Source organism: Caloenas nicobarica, chromosome 2 (genome assembly GCF_036013445.1).
Source record: "Caloenas nicobarica isolate bCalNic1 chromosome 2, bCalNic1.hap1, whole genome shotgun sequence".
In the NCBI taxonomy this organism is placed as follows: domain Eukaryota; kingdom Metazoa; phylum Chordata; class Aves; order Columbiformes; family Columbidae; genus Caloenas; species Caloenas nicobarica.
The window spans coordinates 136825133-136839979 of record NC_088246.1 but is presented as its reverse complement, the minus strand read 5'-3'; the positions used below and the strand labels follow the sequence as shown (position 1 = coordinate 136839979).

General features: G+C 39.8%; 1 protein-coding gene across 2 annotated transcripts in view; it reads right to left on the bottom strand.

The window, feature by feature from the left end:
- Positions 1-14847, bottom strand: part of LOC135986116 (carbonic anhydrase 3-like) — a 48295-nt gene that overhangs the window by 30512 nt on the left and 2936 nt on the right. The window contains exons 3-7 of one of the 2 annotated variants that reach the window (XM_065629926.1): positions 14206-14324; positions 12270-12362; positions 10336-10401; positions 7737-7892; positions 3152-6559 (exon numbers count right to left, since the gene is read on the bottom strand). The exons of the other annotated variant lie outside the window; for it this stretch is intronic. Of the exons in view, the coding sequence (XP_065485998.1) occupies positions 6440-6559; positions 7737-7892; positions 10336-10401; positions 12270-12362; positions 14206-14324 (554 nt within the window). The 3' untranslated portion in view covers positions 3152-6439. Of the gene's footprint in view, positions 1-3151; positions 6560-7736; positions 7893-10335; positions 10402-12269; positions 12363-14205; positions 14325-14847 lie in introns of those variants that run through there. 2 annotated transcript variants of the gene reach the window in all.

Sequence of the window (14847 nt, the reverse complement as noted above, 5' to 3'; positions counted from 1 at the left end):
GAACAAACTGCATTTGTTTCAATGCTTCTTTAGTTACTCCTACTGGACTAGAGGGATCTGCACTGTCTGTCAGCTCAGGCCTCCTGTGAGCTGCAAGTGGTGGCAGAACCGCGGATGTTGAGGAACGGGCTCCACCCTGTGGACTATGGAAAATGAACATCAGAAATCCAGCAAGAACATCCTTCACTTCATTTTTCAGTAAGGATGCTTGCATTGTCTATGGGGTAAAGGTAGGATGGATAGTGAGAATGTCAGTAAAAAAAAAAAAAAAAAATACTGGGAGGAATTGGAAGAATTAAAAATCTTAATCCAGTAAAGGTTTGATATCACCACCATACAGGTCTGAGGGACCATGGTCCCACTGGTCCCGCTCAGCGAGGAAGCTGGTCTAACTCCAGGAAGGAGTTTTGAGTTCTTCAACAATTCTCTGACAGATGTACGAGATCCTAATAACAGCAAATAGTGCCAGTGTGCTACTCAAATTCAGCAAAAGCATATTTTTCCCTAACACCTACCACATTCTCTGCATACCAGTGGCATGGCAGAACTGGAAAAGTGGGAGTTAATGTAGATGTCTGGCCTGGAAAATTAATGGCACAAGCAGTGAGACTTACTTCAAGTATTCCCGTGGAGACACGGTTCTGTGTAAGTGCTCCTGCTTGTGCTAAGTCCAGCTGTCGTTCAGTAGAGCAACCGCTTCTCCTGCAGACCTGAGGGCATCACCACTCCTGACCTTCCTGTGGGATTTTTCCTACAAAGGCAGGATACTGTCTCCAGGGAGATCTTTGTTAAACAGAGTTCTTAACAGAAATGTTGCCATTTATTATGCCAATCTTTTCAGTTTTCTGAAGCAGAGACAATTCCTTCAACTGGATCAGGTTTGCTCTACTGTCCTGCTTAATTTATCAACTCACTCAATGATCGTTTTCATTCTCATATTCTCATATATGTTCCTATCAATCCTTCTTCATTTGCACCCATGTTATTCACAGTCATCCTTCAGTGAGGTCTTCATTTAGACCATGGACTTAGGTTATCTTTGCCTCATCTTGATTGCGTAGAACCTGCATTTCTTTCTTCTCCATCTTCCTTTCTCATGGCTGATTTTCCATCTACTATGTATTTTTTTCAAAAGTAAAATTCGACATGACTTCTGACAAAGTTCACTTTACTTATCTGATCTCTGACATCAAAGATAGACCTTCCTTGGCTAATGATTTGCCTTTTTGTTTCCTACTGCCACTTACTCCCAACAGCCTTTTTGGTCATTATTCACCAGTAAGTGCAGAGTTCCTTTTGTGTGCTTTGCAATGTAAGTTCCAGAGGTTTCAGAAGCTTTTCCTTTAAAGAACAGCATGTGGTTTCCTCATTTAAGTGCATGGACTTGTTATTTACACAAATACTGAATATTTGCCTTTTTGAAATCAAAAGCTTTCAAAATACAATTTTGCTTGTTCTTCTTTTAATTTGAATGGCAGCAACTTGCAATAATCAATGCAAAAGTCATTTCAAGAACAAGCGCACTTGTTCGCTGAAATCCAAACTACAGTTGCATAGCACATCATCTCCTGTTGATTTAATGATTAACTGATAAAGAAATCCGGGATTTATTACATACAGGATTAAGTAGATTCTACACATTCTTGCAAGTATTTTGCTGTCTGGTTCAAACATAGGAAGTTAAAATTTTCTATAACAGCAGTACTCTGTTGGTGTTTATTTTCCTAGTAATATCACAACATCTCCATCCTGTATTCAAATCTGTTTCTGTGTCTCAATAACATAAACCTTTACAGCCTTTCCGTCTCTCCCTCATAGATAACCCTGGACAGGTCCATTTCATTTTGTTGCACATTTTTGCAGATCAACATGTACAGCAGCCCTAAATTGAAGATACTATAAAAAGTATGTTCTTAAAGAAAAGGTAAGTCCAATTTGATGTGTAATTCATCGTTACCTGTACATTAGCTGTACTCTTTTTTTTGGGGGGTGGGAAATGTTAAAATATGTTCTATTAAATTCTTGGGTTTGGAAATAAAATGATTTCTGAATACATGCTTCGTGCTGCAATATTGACAAATTGAGATGAAAGGCAGATAGATGAAGCAGAACACATATTATAGCTGCTTCCTTTGCTGAGGCATGGGGAAAAAATGCCACAGGAAGAAGTAAGTATTGTTTTATTTTGCTAAACAGACAGTATGAACATTCGTTAACTCTGATTACTCAGCAAAGAAACACCAGCAAGCATATCCAGGAGAGTCTTTCTTTGAGGTACAGTAAAAATAATATATACTCTTTTCATTTTGTAGTAGAAATGCATAACCATGTGTGCTGGTCTTCGCTGGGATAGAGTTAATGTTCTTCACAGTAGCTTTTATGGCACTGTGTTTTGGATTTGTGCTGGAAACAGTGTTGGCAATACAGGGATGTAGGCTGGGCATCGGTTGGTTCGTGGTGAGCAACCGTTTTCATTTGCATCACTTGCCTTTCTTGGGTTTCATTGCTGTTATTTTCCTTTTCAATCCAATAATATGTCAATTATTAAACTGTTCTTATCTCAGCTCACGAGTTTTCTCACTTTTACCCTTCCAATTCTCTTCCTTATCCTGCTGGGGGGCGATGAGTGAGCGGCTGCGTGGTGCTTAGCTGCCAGCTGGGGTTAAACCACGACACCACAGATGGTTGTACACTTGAGGTCCTACCAGGAATTCACAGTTCAGTTATGAATTTACATCCGACTGAAAGATGGCCACAGCTGGTGGGAAACTTGTTTCAGTTAATAAAAAGGCTTTGAAACTATAGGAATAAGCTTTCGATTTTCTTGTAATTGCTCTTGTGAAGTGTGGGAAGCTGGGAGGGTTTCTGTCTGTGAAAACCTAACAGGTGGTAATTCATTTCAATCATTTGCCTGCCCTGCTGAAATTAATATATGCATTATATACATTAAATTAATCAAGGATTTAGTGTACCACACTGATTAGGGTAATTTTTTTTTTTTTTTTTTTTTTAAATTCACAAGTGCCCAGAGGCTTTTTTCTCTATTTAAGATGGATGAGACAGCAGAATTAGAGTCCACATAACATATTCTTAGTCTGTTACCAAGGTAATCAATACTGAGCTACACTATTCATCAAAGGGAGAAATGCAATGGAACAAAACTACGTATGCTTTATTCTTCAAGAGAAAAACAAAAGTTTAAAGCACATTTGCAATGAGGTTGCTGCTTTTGTGTAGTAGTAGTTTGGAGACAGAATGGAATCAGAGCAAATGCCATGACAGAATAATATATCTTTCAGAATCTATTTTCCCTTGGGCTGACATACAAAGCACGTGTTTGGTGTTGGAACCCAAACTATGTCAGTAGTTGATGAACTTCTATCTATTCTGTCTTTCAAAAGCAGTAGACGAAACATGCAAATAAAGCAAAGCACACTCTGTCGGATTTTGTGAGCAATTAAGATATTATTTCACTTTAACACGTTTAATTTGCTTGCTTAAAAAGTGTATTGTATTACAATCATATGTATCGAAGAGAAGAGTAGCAAGGTTTTCTAATAAGTTCTTGTTACTTCCGTCATCACTCAGCATTAGAAATAAAACCAGAAATCAATTTTTTATGTAACTCAATTTATTTGTTCTCTGAGGACACAAACACTGTTATTTCAAGTGCAGGCAACTAATCCTGTTTCATTGCCCCAATAACAACAGATTAAAACATCACAGTCAATGGCTTTTAGGTAGAAAGACTCAAACTTGTCTCAGTTATTTGTGTTGAAATTTTCTCAACACCAAGATAAACTGCATATGGATAGGAGAGGAACTTTTACATGTAAGACATAGTACAGTAGAAAAAAATGTTGCTTATGAGCTTTCTGTAGAAACATTTTTCTGTGTTGAGAAGATGTGCAGATTCAGGAGTTTAAAGACGATCTAAGAGACTCTCAAAATCAATACTGTTGCAAGTGCTGCACTTGTAATATCAAAAGCTGATCTTCTGATAAGATTAAGCCAATGCCAAAACATTTGTAAACAGGATTCAATCAAAACTTTCGTTTCTGCTGACAGTAACTTGTTTTTTAAAATGAAACTGCTTTATACTAAGCAAAATGCTCTTCTAATAAACTGAAATATTAATTCTCAATGGGAATTTGGCAATTCTTTGAACATTTCCAAATGAATACAAAGGATCAACTCTGCCTTCAGTTTCATTCCTGAATTGTGCTGGTAATAACAGCAGAATTTGTCCAATGTTGCTAATTCATTACTTCCCTGTTGGATCACCATTTTTCTAGTAAAGGTGAAGAGTGAAATAGTGAAGGAGAACTGGGAAATGCCTGTTCTAGCTATTTGTAATCCTGCTTTTTTCAGACTTCGAAATATCCCTTATAAATGTTGCTGTAAATATGTTTGTAGCAACATCTCCAGAAGAATGCTCTCCGCCACCTACTGATCAGTTAGAGGAATACAGAGAATCCAGAAGCTTCATTTGCAGAAGGCTTTGTGCACCAACTGTGACCATCCAGTCTCCTGTATGTACAATACTGAACAATCACCCTGATGGGGAATATAACATAGCAGGTCTTCACTCACATACTCTGCATGTGGGTTCAGACTAGATGGTACTTGATGAAGGACAAGGGAAGATCATAGAATCATAGAATAGTTTGGGTTGGAAGGGACCTTCAAACCTCATCTAGTCTAACAGTCCTGCAATGAGCAGGGACATCTTCAACTAGATCAGGTTGCTCAGAGCCCCGTCCAGCCTGGCCTTGAACATCTCCAGGGATAGGGCATCTACCACCTCTCTGGGCAACTTGTGCCAGTGTTTCACCACCCTCAGTGCAAAAAATTTCTTCCTCACATCTAGCCTGAATTTCCCCTCCTTTAGTTTAAAACCATTAACCCTTATCCTATTGCCACAGGCCCTGTTGAAAAGTCTGTCCCTGTCTTTCTTAGAGACCCCTCTTAAGTAGTGACAGGCCACAATAAAGTCTCCTCAGAGCCTTCTCTTCTCCAGGCTGAACAACCCCAACTCTCTCAGCCTGTCCTCACAGCAGAGCTGTTCCAGCCCTCTGATCACCTTGGTGGCCTCCTCTGGCCCCTCTCCAACAGGTCCATGTCTTTCCTGTACTGAGGGTTCCAGAGCTGGATGCAGGACTCCAGGTGGGGTCTCATGAGACTGGAACAGAGGGGCAGAATCACCTCCCTCGACCTCTTGGCCACACTCCTTTTGATGCAGCCCAAGATACGATTGGCTTTCTGGGCTGCAAATACACATTGCCAACTCATGTCAAATCTGTCATCCACCAATGATGATGATTGAGGTGTTAGTATCTGCCAGGGATTCCTTACTCGAGTCATATGTATGAGCTGACATGTCTCACCAGAAAGTAACAAAGCTGAACAGACTCCACATAAGAGTCTCTAGCTACACGGAGTCATGATAAACAAACACTCAGGTGACTTAACCTGGATTTTTCAGTATTGGGGAAGACAAATAATACATGAGTCATGCACAAAGACCGTCTCCATATGCAACAAAGTCCCTAATGGGTGAAATCATTAAAACGCAGACTAAGATGTCAAAAGTGAAAAAAAAAAAAAAAAGAGGCAGAGCATCAAAACTAAAAATTCATCATCCTAGGAGGTAACATAGAGCGCAGAAGAAAGGCACTTCCCTCTTAGCAGTCCTAAAGCTGATATACAAAGTACAAGGCAATATGAAAGCAGCAGCACTCTACAGGTGAATGGGTGAAGTAACAGCAGCAGTGAGAGAAGAAAAGATCGATGGGCAGCAGCAGGACATAGCAAAGACAGCAAATGCTGAAATAACAGTAAGGGATCTTCACATACAGAAGCTGAGTACACCTGATGGTATCCCCAGAATACTAATCTAACCTTGGATAACAAACTCTGAACAAGAAAGTGAAGTAAAAATCTGGCATGTTAAAGAGGAACTTATTCTTTGGGTGTTTGCACTGGAGGTGGGATATCTGAGGAAGATCGCTATTAGAGATGCTGCAGGGGTGGGTGTTTTACCTCCTGTTCATGTACTCTTGACCCACTGTTATTTCTGCTTTCCTGAACTACTGGTTCATTTTTCTGCTTTTACGACATTTCTTTTGAAATTAATTTTAAATATTGAAACTGACCCCATTTTTCTTCCAAGACCACATGGCAGAGAAGTGACACTATCACAAATGCTGAGGCATTTGTGGTAAAAAATCACGTATATCTCACATTCCCTTATTAAGGTTAGTATTTGCATACAGTATTTTTTCTGCTTTCAAAATCAGATTCAGTTTTACCACTCAGAATTTCAAGCTGAGAAACACAGATCTGGTTCCAGAGGAAAAGCAGTAGACAGCAAAAACTAACTACACTTTGGGATGCAGGGATTTTCTCACTCGGGTTCAGCAGAGCGAGACTTGAGACTTCACTTGAACGAGGCTCTCACTATCCTGCCCTTCACAGGCTGAGGTGGGCGCCAGTTATCAACCAGTGGATTCACAGGTTCGTTCTCACCGTTCTTGGAAAGGCTACGGAGCTTTGCCATCTGCAAAGAAGAAAAATTCAAGTGTCCACGTGAATTCACCCGGAAGCAGTGTGGACCTTGATGCCTCGAACAAACTCTCAGACAGTAAAGGAATTTTCTGATATAATGACAATCATATTGGTAGAGATTATTGGTACAGATCACTGCAGCCCAACAGCTGGCACTGCTTCTGTGGATCTTTACACTCTTCATGCAAAGAAGAGTGCATCGCCTGACTCTCACCTGGGCTTCTTTTGGATTTTTCCCTGATCCACACGCACTATGCAGAAAAAGAGTAGTGGCCTCCTGTGCCCCTGCTGGAGCGGGGCTGCAGTCAAATCCCTTGTGAAAATATGGCTATCCGTAAAGGTATTCTGATAGAAAAAGCTGCTCTGCAGAATTTTGTACTTTGTTCTGTAAGGCAGAGAAATGTTTGCCAACTGGATGATTCAGTTCAGTCATTAATTCAGCACTTAGCTGTTGTTCTCCAAATTAATTTAAATCCAGTGTTGCTTTGTTAATCGTTGGTCTTCCATCAGAATGCAAAATACATCTGTTCTGAAAACAGCCAAATCAGTACAAGGGCTATACCCTGACTCGTACTGCTGAGGCAGGAAATCGTATAAATAACCAAAAGTTTTAACACAAGAACTAAAAAGAACATCACCGCACCCAGACTTGGTCTCCATTCTTTTCCCTGTGTAAAGGCACATTTGAGCTATATGAATACAATTAGTACATTAATTTGTATCAACATTCAGGTTTGCAGGTTCTAGCTAGTTTGATCCTTCTCAGTGGCAGCTTTTAGGAAGTCAAGATCTGGACCAGCCATTTCTTAAACTGGGAAACCAGCTAAGTGTTAGCCTCACTTGCCCCTCCATGTTGAAGCACAGAGTATGAGCTGAGGCTGCTGTGATCGCTGAATTTTGTGGCTCGGGGCTCTTCTGCCTATGCAGGTTTTCAGGATCCCAAGAACTCTCCTGCTGAAGCTGTTCCAGGAGGTGTCTAGGAAGACAGCCTGGTTCTCAGGGTGAGTTTTACAGCCCACTTCAACAGTCCATTCTGGAGGCAATTTCTCACAGCCCTCAGCTAAAGCTTTCCTTATCAAAAAATGCAAGGAAACATAGAGCTTGCAAATCATCACACTGAGACGTTGCTGAGAACTGCTGAAGCAGTAGCACGAACTGGCTGGAGTTACCTGGTCTGAGCTGACTTCAATTGGCTCTCTCAGGAGAATCCAGGTGATGCATTCCTCACAGGGGGGTGTCGTGAAGGAACCATGGTAGGTCCAGTAGTCCCGAGATTTGGGGAAAAGAATTGAAGGGTCAAAGTGCTGAAAAGGAGCTTCTTTCCCCTTAAAGAAACACAAAATAATTCTCTGCAGTAACTCTAAGGATATGCAACTTATAAGACATCAGAATCTATGTTATTATAAAGGAATTAATTAAGTATCAAGATTAATCCAAGAGATCAATCTCCTTCCTGTCAAGCATTCACCCTGCAATTAATAATGCCATTTTTATTCCACTAATAAACTGATATTTTTATTCCATTAATAAATTAAAAGAAATTACAAACTGAATTTTATGGCACCGAAGCAAATTCATTGTTACATTTTTCTATTCTGGAATTATAAAATATTTGGATTATTTCGAGTAATTTGGGATAAAAGTCATAGGCTGCGGCACTGCAGGTACTGGTACCACTTTGATCCAATAGAAGAGTGGCCAGGCATTTATCTCAGATTCATTCCAGCCTTCTCCTCTATCTGAAGGAATTTAAATCTGCATCTCTCCCAAAACTGTGCTCCTATTCCTTTGTCATGGTGACAGTTTCAATCTTTTTGTTGGCACTATTACACTTAATGTGAAAAAATAAAGTATTTCCTGGAAGAGTAGTGGATCTTTAGTGTCTTCAACTAAAGGTGATCATCACCAGACAAGGGAGAACAGCAGGCATCAGACAGCATTTCCTGAAAAGTTTTTATTTTCCATTCGATAGGATACTCAGGAGAATATCTCCATGCATATGATGAGATTTCCTTGTCCCCTCAGGGCAACAAGAACTAAACAAGCAAGTTCAGTTCTCCAGTGGTATTTAGGGTGCAGTTCTGGAAAGTAAAATCTATTATTCCCAATTCCTTCTGTATTGGAGAATCTTCTCTAGATCGGAATAGAGTATCACTCTACAAAGTGCAGTGGGAGGAGCTGAAATCTTTTCCACACATCCTTGCACAAAATATGGGTAGAAAGAATAACATCAAGACTCCAAACATATTTTCCTGACAAAATTATTCTGTAAGTCTGAGTTTGCAAATAACTTCACAAACAAAACCGTGCTTTTTCAGCAAATACAATAGTGTCCGGGAAAGTCCTCTGTCTGTAATGTATCACAGCAATTGAAACTGCATGTGTGACAAGTATACTGGTGATAGCTCCCATTAATCCTTCCTGAAAAATAAGTAATCTTGGTAAACTGTATGTGATGATAGGAAAGAAAATAAGAGATAAAATACAGGATATGGTTGTTTGCATATGCACCTATCTTTCTCTGCTTTTCTTCAACTGCTGTTTTTCTCAGAGCCACTACAGAGAATATCTTTAAGTAGGAAATCAGACTTCTATTTTTTTTTGCTGTTAAAAGTCATAAAATCTCCAGCTAGGCAGTCTCAGATACAGAATGTAACCGAGTGGGTATCACCGCCATCCTGACATCATTATATGTCAGTGTTTCACAGGGTGATTGATCAACATCTATTAACTGTGGCAAAGCTCTTCTGTGTGTAAATGGCCAAAAAATTGCTTTCAGTTCCCTCAGCGGAACTGAGTTGTATCTGAAGATTAAGAAAAGGTTGAAAAAATAAAAGTAATGTGACTCTGAGGGAGAACAGATTTCAGGCTCAGACCCACACATCAATGGCAGGACATACACACATAAATTAAACACTAAATTTGGAAAAAAATTCTCAGAAAATTTGTAAAATTCAGTCCTGGTGATCTAGTGATATGTTAAATGTCAAATAAAAAAGTGACTTTTCTTTTAGCATCATTAGAATCATAAAGCTTATAATGTAGTAGAATTGCTAATCAATACCCAGGGGTTAGGTTTATGTTAAATAATGTTAAATAGCAATAGATGCAGCATCACAATTTTCTGCAAAGAACTCTCTTCTGTAGTTTTATCTATGCAATGGGTATGGACTTTGGTCCTTAGACAATTGATCAAACTGAAAACCAATTTAGAATAGTCTTCCAATGCTATTTATTCTAGTTCTAGTATCATAGGAAGACAGACAGACTGGTGCAGAAACTGTCCCGTGTAATCCCTTTTATAAATTAATTCAGTTCCATCTTGAAACTCATGAGGTTTTTAGTCTCCCTTATGCTGACTGAGAGCTTGCTCCATCATTCCTATCAGTTTCTTCTCACTTCAGGCTAGCTAAATTTCTGACTCAGTTACATGGATTTGTTTTGGCCACCGTTGTCCTCAAATCCAAAAAGTTTTTCATTTCTTCTTGGTATTTGCACACAAGCACATATTTGCAGACCGGTATCAATAGGACTAGCAACTGTGCATGCAAGGATTGACACAAAATCCCCTACAAAAAGAATACTTGCAGAAATGAGGGGTTATATGTTTACTTAAGTAAAACAAAGTGTCCTCCTCCACAGTCCAATATATCACCTCTGGTCCTACTGTTAAGTATCAGAATGACACCAAAAAGAGTTAATCTGAACTTCTGATTTCTGCTTTTGCTGCTTTTCACCTACATTATATCACAAAAGCTGTTTTGATACCTTAGTCTTAATGTTATCAATTTCTTCAAGAATTCTCTTCATCTCTGGTTTGGGAGTTTTTCCAACCTGTAATGCAAAGTACAAGTCCTGTATTTTTTCATCATGTTCCACATTATTTGAAAGAAATTCAGTACATCCCACCTGTCAAGTTGGGCAGCGGTTCTCTCAGAGCATCTGGTACAGACTGACACAAAATTACACGTGTTAAAAGAACATCTGGAATAGCAGTCAAGTAACTGACTTTGCAATTAAAAAATGCATAGAAAGGCTCGACAAGGCATTCACACTGCCTGAGGAACAAACTACGCACTCAGACAGTGTCATCTACACCCTCCAGGGCCCAGCCCTTGGCTCCCGGTTTGAAAGCAAACCCACAGCCACTGTGAGACGTATGAGCACTTAGCAAAGTGTGGATACCCTGAAGAGCTGCAGCCCCTGCAGACACTTCAAACCTTCTGCAGCACGTACGCAGTCAGATCAGACTTGATGAAAGACATTACGAGATTCATGTCATGACCTCCTCAAGCTATAGGGTCACTTTACACTTGAGTTCCTGACGTTCTGCACCTCCAGAAGTTTTGACATGTCTCTGCATCCCAGAACAGTAAAGGCAGCATGCATAAGACATGCTGTTATTGCCATGTCTTGCTCCAAAATAGATTAAATTCTTTTCTTCTGGTGATAATTCCATCTCCGGTTTAGCAATATTCAAAAACTCAATCATGAGAACATGACAAACCCAGAGCAAAACAACAGTTCCTATGCTGAGCAAGAAGGAAACAGCAAAAGGCCAGAGAAAATATAGTGATACTACCTACATTTCTAGACCTTTTACCTGACTTTAGCATGGTTAATAGGAAGATAATTTTACGCTTTGTAAATTGCGTTTTACAAGATAAAGCCTTAGCCTAAAATAGACCAAAAGAAATTACAAAGGAAGAATAATTGAAGGACATAGTCATAGAGGAGAGTCTGGACAGGCGCTGACCTTCAGTTTAAACTAACCACAAGAAAAAGGTCAGGCTGGCTCACAGTGTAACAGAATTAAAATGACATCGGATCTACCCTGTCCAGGGACACTGTCGCAAAATTAATTACATCCACTTGCTATTGCTTGTACAAATGCAGCTTACTAGTGATAATGCAATAAAAGGAGAGCTATTCTCTGATGCTGTGTTCGACCTGAAATGCCCACCTGCAAGTGAAATGACAGCCACGCAGCTGAAGCTTGCATAATTTATGACTATTATGTTGTCTGCCTGTTAGTGTCTCTCAGTGCCCTAGACCACAGGCAGATTTGATGCTAGGATTGCTTTTTTTTTTTTCTGTTGAGTTTATAAAAAAAAAAATCAATTGGAAAATATCAGCAGAGTATTATTTTGTTATGAAGCTGCTGTATTTCAAGGTTCAAATGTTCAGTGAACTTCTTTCACCATCAACTCTTTCGTTTCGAGGCAAGTTCGTTGACCTCCTTTTGATTCCCAGCTTATGTGGGGATCAGCAAGAGACCAAGGAAGGGAATCAGCCAACACAACCTCTCTGGCGGGCAGACACAACACCTGCAAACTGACAAAGGGCAGCAGGAAACACTCTCCCTATGCAGACTGTCCTCTCCACTCAACACACGACACAGCACAGAGCTGGGCAGCCACCAGGGACAAAGCCAGCAAGTGTCCCAGGCGTGAAGTTGTGTCGCCTGTTCAATACCACACGTGCCACTGGTGTCACGAATGGTGCCAGAAGTCGGCTCTGAACGGGTTAGTGCATGGAATCTGGAGGGCACAAGGACATATGTGACTTCAATCTGTGCATCGCTTCGAATGCTTTCCTGTAAAATGATACAGTGCAGGGAAAAACAATGGGAGCTTTTGCACTAGAAAACGAGAAAGATGGAAAACATAGACAATAATAAATACTGAATATCTGCCACTTACTTTCAGAAAAACGCCCACAACAGCCACACCATCAGGTTGTTTCAAAGCTCCAGCAAAATTACCATGTTTTGGATTCCAGTGCACCATATGTAACTAAAAATCAATGAAACCTCAGTTATAAATGCAATAAATTGCCAACAGCACAGTCTTACAAGCTTTTAAGTTACAAATAGTTTCCACTACACAGTAAGTAAAGGAATGGACATGAAAAAGAAAACTTTATATAAGTACTTCCTATTGCAGCTCCCATGCTTCCATGCACTCACACTTTCTATAAAGCACTATTTTGCATTTAAATGAAGCCTAAAAGAAAAATAATTGAGTTTTCTACACAATACATTAAAAAATTAATCAGATAATGCAACTATAAACAGTTTAACCCAAGCACAGGACGTGCACACATACAGTGCATAGAACACCTACTGACACAGACTTCAGCTCAAGTAGATTTTTAGATCTTAAGGTTATGCAGATATCAGCTCAAGGATTTAGACTGGATTGTACGCAGTGCATACATTATTTTTATGTATCTCTTACTACTCTTGGCACATTGTACTGGAAAGGAGTGGAAACAGCAACCTGGCATCTTTCTCAATTCTACTTTCACCAATGCTGTATTTTCAGGATATATTTCAAGTTTTCACAACTGCTTCCAGAAAATCTGTGGCTCCTACACCTAGCTACAAATGCTGTAACCAGCAGTGTGGGATCTCAAAATAAGTAGCATCTGTAACATAGCACCATAAAAAAAAAGAGGCTGGTACATATTTTGAATGCAAATTTTTGACATTCTTTTAAGCACATTAATGTTAATTTAAAATAACAACCAAATAATTTGCTCTGAATATAAATTAATGTATTGTTCTCTGTTTCTTTTCTCTTGAGCTTAAGGATATCATTGCTAAGGATACAGATGGCAGCCATATATCTTTGGTTACATTCTAGCAAAATTTCATACATTCCAGATTTTCTTGTCCTGACAATAACTGAGTACTTCAAACAAAAGCAAAGTAAAAAGTCTGTGCTTGAACTAACCAACAAATAACTTGAGGAAGCACAATTTGTCTGTTTAGTCGGCCACAGACAGTAGAGCTCTAACACAGTTTGGCTGTAGCTAAGGAATAGGAAAAAACAAACCAAACCAAAACAAAAACCATCACCCACAGTCATCTCTGCAATGTTTGTGCACACTGACCCTGTAAAATACCGGCCTGAATTCTCTCCATGACGGGCAAAGCCCTGTAAGCAAGAAAAGCCTACTGCAGGCTCAAATAAGATGGAGGGAGGAGTTAGGTAACATTCGCTGGTAATTTACTAGCATCAATAGTGAATTCACATGTTTTTATTACCTGAAGAAGTCTTCAGGGCCTAAAGCAGCCATTAATTTTAACAAACAAACATCTGTTTTCCAGATCCCAAAGATAAACACAAATTTTAAAGCACAGATGTTCAGAAATGAGAAGATACTCCTTACCCCTCTGAATCAGTTTTAAGGTGGATCTAATTTTGAATGTCATTTTATCAAATCTGCTTTCAGCAAGTTTTTCTATTCATTAGTAATTCTTTCTGAAACTAACTTAGTAATTTAAGCTGCACCACAAATGGCTAAAAGTCAAAAAGCATCAGAAGAAAACAGATCTTCCTATTTGGAAATAACAGATTGCTTTGTCTCAAATATTTTTAAAACATTCCAAAATACCAGCAAAGCTCTAGCTTGAAGTAGTGAATTACACGTTAGTATATACTTGCAAAGATACATTTGTTGGCAGATGCAATTTATCCCACTGCACACTCATGAATATTCACAAGTTTCATAGGCAGATTTTAGAGAAAAATCTGTAGCTAAATACTTGTAAAAGGGAGAACGGTTAATTTGTTCAGATGCGCAGTCAGATTCCAGTTAGTACTGAATACGACTATTAACAATAGGTCCTACCTCTGCTGCATACTTCACCCCGTCTATGACGTGCTCAGAGCCGTGGTCATCGGAGGAACCCCAATGCAAGTGCAGCTGTCGCAGCCTGTAGGCGCCCGTGAGCGGCCCCCCTCTCAGCACTGCAGGTGACAACCTGCGTCAGCACCAGCCCAAAAAACGCTGACACACACCCTTACCGAATGAGGACCCACACTTCAAAAGCATGGAGCACCTCTTGTAAACACAGCTGATTGCAGCAGGGGTCACAACACTCACCGGTTTACAAGACTGGGGCCGAATTCTGTTATCACTCAGGAAGAGCCCTGTTTGATGTGAAAACTGTGGAACCTGCTGGGAGTCAAGCGTAGAATCCAACCCCTGCTGCCCAACAAGCCCCTTTTCTCCCAGCAAGTGGACACACTATAGTTCCTGATGTGGAGAGAGAAGGAAGGTATTCACAGCTGAACCTTGGCAAGAAATGGTCTGTCATGAAATGGTTGGGGATAGGACTGTGACATTAACCCAAAGGCGCTTTGAAGTGACCTCTAGCCCATGCCTGGCAAACCTTTTACAGTTCAGACAACTAAACAATGGTTACAGCATAGTTTGCTGCTTCTTGGAAAAAAAAAAAATCTATTTCTTGAAAGTGAGGGAAGAGAAGAA